We start from the raw sequence: 11,096 nt of genomic DNA on the forward strand, positions 1-11,096 counted from the left end.
GCCGCGGCAGTCAGACGAGACTGAGGGGAGGAGAGTGCATTGCGCATCTCTCCTACCTAGGGAATCCGGGGGTCTAAAAAAGCCTCCAGGCTCCCCCAACCCGCCGCAGCCTCTCTGCACTCCCCCCTCAGTGCGTGCCGCCATCCCTTGGTGCATGCTGGATGTTGTAGTCATCCCTCCCTCCCCGGCTTTTACTTCCTGTTGGCTTGATGTCACGAATGACTGCCCCGGCGCGTAAAGTGACTGCCCCGGTGTGTAATACTTGAGCGGCGGCTGGGGGTGAGGGAGAACCCGCTGTTCCAGGAGCACCTCACCTCATTTACTTCCATGTACGGTGTCGGCCGGTCCGCAGCTTACAAGAACAGAAGTCCCCGGCTGCCTTTAAGGTATCTGTTCTACTGGGACAGGTTAGCGGGGGTGGGGTTGGGTAGGTTACACTTGTAGTGGGGATGGCAGCGGGTAGAGAGATATACACACAGGGATACCTCTCTCTCTCTCCCCCGCTCGCTCTCTCTCTCCCCCCCCCCCCTCTCTCTCCCCCCCCCCCTCTCTCTCCCCCCCCCCCCCCCCCTCTCTCTCCCCCCCCACACCCTTCAAAAGAGGCCACACCCCTCTTTAGGCCACACCCCCTAAAATTTTCGCGAGGGGGTACTCATAAATGAAAATCCTAATCAAGGGGTACGGGAGACAAAAAGGGTTGGGAACCACTGAGCTAGGTGATATGGGGAATGTGACAGTTAGTAATGACTACAGCTGTGTACCAGCTTGGTGATCTGGGAAATGTGACAGTTAGTAATGACTACAGCTGTGCACCAGCTAGGTGATCTGGGGAATGTGACAGTTAGTAATGACTACAGCTGTGCACCAGCTAGGTGGTCTGGGGAATGTGACAGCTAGTAATGACTACAGCTGTGCACCAGCTAGGTGATCTGGGAAATGTGACAGTTAGTAATGACTACAGCTGTGCACCAGCTAGGTGATCTGGGGAATGTGACAGTTAGTAATGACTACAGCTGTGCACCAGCTAGGTGGTCTGGGGAATGTGACAGCTAGTAATGACTACAGCTGTGCACCAGCTAGGTGATCTGGGGAATGTGACAGTTAGTAATGACTACAGCTGTGTACCAGCTAGGTGATCTGGGGAATGTGACAGTTAGTAATGACTACAGCTGTGCACCAGCTAGGTGATTTGCAAAACGTGCGCCAATGGTACAGTAGCTCTCGAGTTCCGGTTTGGCCACCCCTGGCCTAGAGCATTGCAATTGCATTTGTGTAAAACATAAATTACGCCCTTTGTCAATGACATACAGTGAGGTCGAGGCAGTCGTTAACGAGGTCTCCCTCAACCGAACGTGTTTGGGGGATGGAGCAGGTCGTTACCAATGTACACTAGGAGGTACAATATTGGGGGGAAAGCCATTTCTGAGCGATATTGTGACCAATATCGTCTAGTGTGTTTAGGCCTTTAGGTTGGAAGGGCTAGAGGCACATGGTGGGGGCAATGTTTTAGGTCACAGGACCCCACCCAGTACATGTTTTACCGGTCCTCTCACAGAATCACAAGTGAAGTAATTAGCTCCACCTGTGGATCTTTTAAAATGTGTCTGTAATGAGTGCACCTGTCGGGTGACCTAGAAAACGTGAAGTTTGTGGGGTCCTGGGGACCGAGTTTGAGAACCGCTGTTTTAGGTAAATGAAATAGGTTGAGTAAACACGGTGTAGTGGTGAGCAATTACTGCCTCGCAGCACTGAGGACATGGGTTCAACTCCCACCATGGCCTTCACCCATAGCTCCCAACATGAACCTCTCCAGGAGGGACACACTGCTCTGTTTCTGGACTTCTGATGGTGGGGAGTTTGCGCATGTGCGTGCACGAATATGCCCACGTGCAAGCCCGTGGAGCAAACGAGTTTCACACTAGCCCAGCCATTTGCTCCAGACAGGGAGGTCCGGGGGTGGCAGCAGGGGAATGCCCTGATGCCTATGTGGGGCGGGCGGCTGATGTCACATGACGTCAGCGACCGCCCCCTTTTTCGGCCATCTCTGTCCAGGATAAAAGTAAGTATAAAGTAAGTATAAACTAACTTTTATCCACGAACGGAGAAAAAAATCATTCGATGGTCAGCGACCATTGAATGATTTTTCCGCCGGGCGACCGAATGTGAGGGGACGTATTTGGGCGGCATGGGGGTGCGAGTATATGCAGCCTAACAAACAGGTCTGAATCATGCTCTTTAACTCTCCAATGTTTGGTACATCTCCCCTTATATGTTTCGTTGTCGCCTCTTGTTCAAATCTTGTGTAAGAGTGTTCACGTTAAACGTTAACACTCAAGACAATCTCAGCCCAGCAATGATTCTCCCTTTGGGTACGGGGTCATTGGCTCGACCTAGTGACCGTATCGCCCCCTTCTGTGTTTATTGCCCTGTTTTGTACGTGGCATGCCAGAATGGGTATGGATCATAAGATAGACCAGCATTCATTTTACGGTCGACATGCTTGAAGGTCGACAGTCGTTAGGTCGACATGGGGTTTTTCACTTTTTTTACCCAAATGTTGACACAGTCGACATGGACACTAAAAAAGTGCACTGCGTCTCCTTGCATGGCTCGGCACACTATGTTATTCTCCCACCATGCCCTAGTGGATAGTAGGGCATAAGATACCGCCTGTTAGCACATGTCAGCTCCAAAAAAAAAAAACCTCCATGTCAACCTTTTCACTGTCGACTTTCCCCATGTCAACCTAATGCTTGTATCGAACTAATCACCCTGTCGACCTTCATGCATATCGACCTAATGCTTGTGACCTAGTGACTGTATCCCGCCAGTAGCCAACCTGACAACGCTGCTCGCTGCTACAATCCGATGTCTCCCACAATGCACAGTGACAGTATGACGTTAGTACTAGTACACAGCGCAGCCGATAATCTCTCTCTGTACCGGATTCCTTTTTATTTACATTTAGCTGATCTGTATGATCAGAGATAAAGATTGAGCTTGTCGGTTATCACGTATTTACCTTGCCCCCAGATCATATGAATACATCTATATAATTTTAATTTATATGCTTACAGTATATCTGATTTATCCCCTGTCTGTTTGCTGGAGGGCCCTGAAATACTGATGACGCTGGTGAAATTACAATGCAGGAGAGAACACCGTTCAATAAAGAGCCACGTGGGAGCTTGGTGTCGGCATTTCACGTGTTATGTCATATGCGTCACACAGGCATATTCAGTGTGGTTATCCTTTCCATTGGACGGACAAAAAGTTGTTTAAAAACAAGGATGGATATTACAGGAGAATCATTTGTCTTGGAGAAATATAGCCCTAAACGCAGACATTCTGCACTGCAACAGAGGTATTAATAATGGTTGTGACAGTGGCATAACTATAAATTTTGCTCCCCCCTTCCAAAAAGTTTGTCGGGTCCCTCCCCCCCCCCCCCCCCCCCCCCCCCCCCTGACACTGCTGCTTCCCTTGGCTCCGACGCATCCCAGGCCGCCCTAGCATGTCCTTCCTGTACCCAGTAGCCGGCTCTGTCTACAGTCAATTGAATCAGTGGGGGGATTTGACATCTCTGCCATGGCCACACCCACACTGCGGCTGACTCGCCTCCAGTGTTCAATCAGTGGACAGTGAAAGGCAGCAGCATGTCAGTGTGTTGAGTGTGTGCCGGCGCCCACACAGACCCCACTGTGGCTTGCTCCCCCAAGTGGCTGCTGGGACTGCCTTACAGTAGTTACGCCACTGTTATTGTCACATCTAGATTAGTTATTATTATTATACTAGTTAAGAGCCCGTCAAAATGATGTCTTAACCTTAGTCCCTATCTGCTGCTACCTCCAATCTCTGTCTTCACAGCTCCCTCTCCCTATCCATCAAATTTGAAACATCATTTTGCTTTCTGCTAATGAATAATTTGGTCCATTGGATGGTCTCTAAGGGACAGTGGAAGTTTGGGCAGATCCATTTCATGTCATCACATGGTGGGTAAGATTTAATAGGGTGAGAGAATCAGAAAGTGAGAGATTTGGTAAGAAATCTCCAGTTTTTTTAAAGCGGCAATCATTTACACTGCACAATAAAACTGGTGTTGCAGTGTAAACGGTTGCTGCTTTAAAAAAAAAACAACTGGAGATTTCTCACCAAGGGGGAGATTCTCTATGCAAGAAATGCGGTAAAAACCCCGTTATCGGGGTTTTTACCGCATTTTGGGATGCTGTAAGCATCCTCCCGCCGGGTTAACGCGGCAGGGGGCATCGCCAGAAAAATCTGGCGATGCCCCATAGGAGCCAATGGGCTTCTACCGCATCCCACCGCCGCCCCGCAGGGACCCCCGCCGCCCCGCATCGCCCCCTCCTCCCTTACCTGTGTCCGGGCAGCACAGCTCAGTGCTGCCCGGACCTTTGACCTCCTCCCTGCACTGATCCTCTTCCGGGTGCAGGGAGGAGGAGAGCCCGACGCAGCAGCGCCGGGTGTGGGAGGGTGGGGGGGAGCCGCCGGGACCTGCTGGGACCCGGCGACTCTCACCGCAAAGGACAGCTCTTAACGCAACAGCTGTCCTTTGCTATTATTATCGCATATGTTAGAACATATGCGATAATTATAAATGCGATGGGCGGCGAAGGGGGGCGGAGATTCTTAGAGAATCTCCCCCCAAATCTCTCACTTTCTGAATCGCTCGTCCCATTAAATCTCACCTCACGTGTCAGTAGCACAATGCTCCTCTGCAAACATTTTGAATGAATGTCCAGGGTATTTTTTGGGGATCTGCTGGGCCATAGGCGAGCTGCATACCTCCCAACATTGACACCAGTGGAGGAGGGACACGAGCATTGGGGGCGTGGCCAGCAATGTGAAAGCAGCTGGCCATGCCCACATCCCCTCTCTGCAGTGAATAGACACACTGTGCATGCACACAGTGTCTATTCCCTGCTGCTCTGCTAAGCAGCGGGTAGCAGAGGGGACTCCTTACTGCCCCCAACCACGGGACACTGCCGGCTCTGAGAAGAACGCGGGACCTTCCCTGAAAACAGGGACAGGTGGGAGGTATGCAACTGGCATTTAGGATCTAATTCTTGTGGCATTGAAGGAGACTTTGGCTTCAGGTTGCCCGGATAGAACTGAACACAGCGGTGCCTATTGGTTAATCAGGGAACGCTGATTAACCAATAGGCTGTTAGAGCAGATAGGAAATTTCTACACATTCTCCAATACTGGTAATCATGTAACAGCATTAAACTTCCCACAACTAACCCTTTCAGAACACAAATGCAGCATTTGTGGTCTGAAAGATCTGCGTCCAACTCGGGGTGGTGATGTCACACAGAGGCGGGGTTAAGTGGCAGCATGTCATAGCGGGGGAGGAGGCAGCACTGTCCGTTCCATTCACTGCCTCCTCCATACTGTGAACAGGACCCAGGTCACCCGTTCACACTGCAACTTGAACACTGGTCATTGACCCCCTTTCTATGGTCCCATGGATTTTTTCACTTTTGGAGCAGGGCCTAATGAATTGAAAGTCCGGCCTCCAAAGTGGCCAGCAGCATCTCTCTAGGCTTCTACCGGAGACAGTGAGTCGTTAAGTATGATCTGAGAATGGACTGAGATGGATTTCTGCAGATGCCGGGCGCTGCAAGTGGTTGTCTCAGTTGTTTTGCAAATATTGGTCACGGCATAAGGATAAGATGCAGCTGCAACAGTGACGCATCTCCGTGTGACTCAGAATAAGGCCCTTAATAACATACCAGCATCATTGCAGTGTCAAATCTCTCTCTCTGTATATGTGTATATATATATAAATATATATAATACTACTCCTTACCTCTATGAGGTGACCTACTGCTAGTGAGGCCACTCGACTGACCACATTACTCCATCAGGGACAGTGCGCGGCGAAGACACACCCAAAATATGTACACATGTCCTAATGCCAAATTACATGTACCACACGCCGTAATGTCCATTACACATTATACCTAACATCGTAACGCTCATTACACATTATGCCACACACTGTAATGCCTATTACATATACACCACATGCCGTAATTACATATTATGCCACATACTGTAAGTTCTGCTTACCTACATGCTCATTGCTATGGGTTTCATGCTTGATGCCAGGGGTTAACACGTTTGTTGCCTATGGGATTAATATGCTCTGCCAGGGGTTAAAATGCTCTGTCAGAGGTAAATGCTTGTTGCTATGGGGTTACCATGATCTGCCAGGGGCTAACATGGTCTGCCAGGGGTAAATGCTTATTTCCAAGGGGTTAACCTGCTTGTTGCCAACAGGTAAATGCTCATTGTTATGGGGTTAACCTGCTCTGCCAGGGGTCACAAGCTCTGTCAGAGGAACCTACTCTGCCAAGGGTTAACCTGCTCATTGCCAAGGGGTCACATGCTCTGTCAGGGGTTAACCTGCTCATTGCCAAGGAGTAAATGGTAGCCTCCTCCTCCACGCCAGGCAGAGCGGTCGCCAACCCCCGCCCAGGTCCGCCGCGTTTCAAAATTTATGGTGATAAAGTATCCCAGGTAAATATCCCATTTTGACCCAACCTGTACATCAAGCAGCTCTTCTTAACCCAGCACATTCTGTTGTGTGTGCTGGGACTCAGTGTGGCCAGGTAGGTGTTTAAAGTGCTATTTTCTCTGGATTTTATTCTGAGTACATGGCCACACCTGCCATGAACAGGCCACACCCCCCGGACAAGTACCTGGGCACAACCAGGCTCTCTACTGCCCTGTTTACCACTGTTGGGTACTATTTACACCAACTTTGAAAATATATCGACCATGTTATGTTTGACCATGCTTAATCAAACCTGTCTAGTTAGATTCCTAAAGAAGGTTGGCCATATCTAGATTGACAGTAACTGACGTTAGACGTGGCGTTAGAGCGACGCCACAGGAGCATGGCTGACGTTCACATGGTCGACATGAGTTTTTCACGTTTTTTGGTGCCGAATGTCACAGGTCGACTTGGTTCATACTTTACTATCCAAGTGGACAGTGGATGAGCCATGTGAGGGGACATTGTCCACAAAAACAGTGTCCACAGGGACACTGTGACATTCAGCACCAAAAAAATCTGAAAAACTCCCGTCACTCTAACTTCCGTTACTGTCCATTTAGAAGCGTTGACTAACTTTAGTCGTCTAACTAGACGAGTTTGTCTAAGGGTGGTCTGCTAGACAGCTTCAATCGTCAATACCATGTGCATTCAGAGCTGGTCTCTGTTGTGCGAATTCACAAGCCTATTATCGAATGTCTGCGCTCGGGTACAGACCATTGCTCCCATACGCAAGGCCAAACAGCAACAAAAATCAGCCAATCTAATTGCAGTCCCCCCTTTCATTGACAGGAAGCTGACGCGGGGGTTGATTTCACTCTGGGCAGTATTCAATGTAAATATTCACGGCGTGCAGCGAATCCTGTTTAGGATTCGCTGCACAGTCGCCACTGCCCGCCGTGTTGCGGAGCCTCGCCGTCCCCCCTATTCAACGTCGCAGGGGCTCGCTGCCCCTGACGGCGAGTGTGAACCCCAGAGCCTGAGGATGGTGGCAGGCAGGGAGATGGAAGTCTCCCTGCCTGCCCCAGAACGTATGTGGGGGGAGGTGGGCTCCCCGGGAGCCAGGCAGCACAGGCTGCCCCCCGGGAGAGCCAGCAGGGGACCAAGTATTCACTGCACCCGATCGTGCATATGTAATGATCGGGAGCAGTGAATATATGAATATCTAATGAGCGGCTCTCTGCTCCCGGCCCCCTGCTGTCTGCTATGTGTAATTAAATATTACAATATATTAATTAAATATATATTCATGTGCTGTAAGCACATGAATAAAAATAGCATGCCCCTTCACAGAATAAAATTCCTGATTTTTTGACACCAAATGTAAAAAACAAAAAACTTTAATTTAAAGGTTCACATTCCACTTCACCATAAAAAGATAGCGATTGCTACACGGTGAAGCATGGCGATAATAACCTTGAAATGTATTCGCCATCTGGTCATTGAATAGGGTGATTCACATTTTTAGTCAAAAAATCGCCTTACAGCACGAAAATAGCACAAAATCGCCGTAGAACATGGCGAATCAGCCTCATTGAATACTGCCCTCTGTCTGGGCGGAAGCTATCTGATCGAAGGCCTCTACAAAATCGCAGTTGGTATCCGGTCTGAATCAGGCTCATTGGCCGCTTGGTCGCCCACTTAATTTGGTAAGTGACGGCTGGGCGGCCAGTGGCTCCTGGTGACTTGCCTATTCTAATGGGTGGCCAGGAGCACCACCAAGTTTTCAGAATCAAATGAAATAATTATCTCCACCTGTGGATCTTTTAAAATGTGTCAGTGAGTAGAGTGCACCTGGAAAACGTGAAGTGTGTGGGGTCCTGAGGACCGAGTTTGAGAACCACTGGTCTAGACAGTACAATAATAGTGCACAGATACAGTAAAACATGAATTATAAAGTAGGAATTATAAATACCGCTATTCCTTTCGAATAGTGGCATTTTGATACACTTGTTTTATAAATATTGTATGTATATCCACTACACCACTATATAATATATTATATACATTTTATAGATGATGGTGTAATGGTTAGCATTACTGCCTCACAGCACTGAGGTCATGGGTTTTATTCCCACCATGGCCCTAACTGTGCGGAGTGGAGTTTGTATATTCTCCCCGTGCTTGCGTGGGTTTCCTCCCACAATCCAAAAATATACTGGTCGGCTAATTGTCTCCCAACAAATTAACCCTAGAATGTCTGTGTGTGTGTGTACATGTGGTAGGGAATATAGATTGTAAGCTCCACTGGGGCAGGGACTGATGTGAATGTTCAAATATTCTCTGTAAAGCGCTGCGGAATATGTGTGCGCTATATAAGAAATGTAATAAATAAATAATAATATTGATTATTTGATAACATGTAAAAACTTTTATGGAAGTCACTGTCTACCAAACTCTTTTTATTGTTATTAATTTTACTGTTTTACTAATATGGTATATATGACTTACTATAATTGGAGTCCCAGTTACCATTGGTCACTATATACTCGTATCCAATTTCTTTACAATATATTTTTATTATTATCATATTAACCTTTTCAGCCAGCACTGGTTCAATATTTACAAGTATAAGTAGAACTTTTTTTTTTTTTTATTTAACCAATAAACATCACTGTAGATTTGTGGCGATATGTCAGGAATTTATTACAATATGCTGTGATAAAAATTCCCCCCTTTTCCCTCAGTATATTTAGTTCATATATGTAATCAGAATGTAGTTAAAATGGTTAGAAAATGAATGATTTGGTAAGCGGCAATCGTTTACCAAAAATCAAAACCAGTTTGATTTTGCAGTGTAAACTGAGATTTCTTACCAAATTTTTCACTTTCTGATTCTCTCACCCTATTATATTTCCCCCAATGTGTGTGTGTAAAATAATTGTTGTATAAAATTGCCTATGCAAAACCTCATTTCCCCCCTGAACATGTTCGGCATTCTGTTTCTTTATTTGTTGATGTAAAAATGGAAAATAAAACTTTTTTTTAATCTGTCCATTTGCATCTCTAAAATCTAACCTCCCCAATCTCCTCTCTACTCCTAGCCCAGTCTTGTTTATTGAAAGTCAATTTAGCTGAGGGCTGATAATTCTCCATGAGAGTAAAGTCACACTTCAGGAGTTCATTTTCCATGTTAACACTTTGCTGTGTCCTTTGAACTGTCCCATTTAGACGCCCACCTAAGATTTGTCAGGTCTGTATAAATTGGTTCTCCCCCCTCCTACAGAGAATTAGCCAGCAGCACACAGAGAAGGTGGATGTCATTTGCTAATTTCCAGGACTCGGGTATCTCCTCCAGCCTCACTGCCCGATCCTTGCTCTTGTAATGAACACAGTGCATCCACCTATTGTAAAGATGGAAGAGGACTATGTCTTGGGCTCTGATTCTGACCGAGAATCCGCTTACTTGCCTGCATCTTGGGACTGGAAACCAAATACTGAGAACTACTCTCTCAGCCAGACTCCATCTCCTCAGAGTTTGTCTCCTGATGCCTCCTATGAGTCTCCCTTTTCTGGTGGTTCACATCCATCCAGCCTGGAGGACATGCCTTACGGTGAGGACATGGTGGCCTACAGGCTGCTGCAATACTCTACGGACTGCCAGCATGAAATGGAAAGGAGCAAAGGAGGTCACAGCAAAAGTTTGAAAGCTTCTATGAACTCCCATCGCAGGAGAAAGGCCAGTGAGAGGGAGAAGATGAGAATGAGGGCGATAGCTGAGGCCCTTCACACTCTGAGGACAAATTTACCACCAGTCTACAGCCAGGGCAGGCAACCCCTCACGAAGATCCAGACGTTAAAATGCACCATCTCCTACATTGAGGAACTTACCACCATTCTCAACAACTCCAAGGGGACATAGCCTCGACTGTATCGTCTCTGGCCAGATTGGCCCCATAGACTTTTGAAGACTTGGGCTTTATACCAGGTCCAGCTGATGGACACATTTTTGGATGGGACTTCTAAAATACCCAAAAAAATGGGACCTGTGTGACTGGACATATCCTCAGAGTTCCTCGTGATGGTGAGAAAATCTGATGCCAATGTGATCATCCCCAGGTAGCTTCTGTATTCTGGGGTAATCTATGGCCAGTGTGACTTTCTATTGGATATCGTTTGTTTGAGTAAGGCTGCGCAAATTATTGGACAGAAGCAGTCATAATCATGGTAGCCATCATCTGTGGTCAAACATTTTAAAAATGGGATTTGTTATGGACAAGATGACCACATTCGCCTTTGTTTTTGTTACATATTTGTTATAATGCTGTACACTGTACTGTCTGTATATAAGGAATTAGCAGGAACAGCACGAAGTTGCACACATTTTTTAATATTTATATTAATCTGATAATATTGATATTGCAATCAAATAAAAGTTGGATATCTACAGCCAGGACTGCAGTGGAGTTTGTGTTCTACCCTGGAACAGGGTTCCTTTCATTCTGTGTTCTGTACTACATCTGTATGTGACTGTAACTTATTGCCATATTATGTGCTCTACGGCTATGGATAATTC

At 47.0% G+C, this 11,096-nt stretch overlaps 1 protein-coding gene across 1 annotated transcript; it reads left to right on the forward strand.

Annotated features, from left to right (window-relative positions):
• The first annotated feature begins 9,905 nt into the window (after positions 1–9,905).
• On the forward strand, positions 9,906–10,442 carry MSGN1 (mesogenin 1). Its single transcript, XM_083175037.1, has one exon. The coding sequence runs from the start codon at positions 9,906–9,908 to the stop codon at positions 10,440–10,442; it is 537 nt and encodes a 178-aa protein (XP_083031163.1).
• Positions 10,443–11,096: the final 654 nt, after the last annotated feature.

Source organism: Crinia signifera, chromosome 3, assembly GCF_055691185.1.
Source record: "Crinia signifera chromosome 3, ASM5569118v1, whole genome shotgun sequence".
Lineage (NCBI taxonomy): Eukaryota > Metazoa > Chordata > Amphibia > Anura > Myobatrachidae > Crinia > Crinia signifera.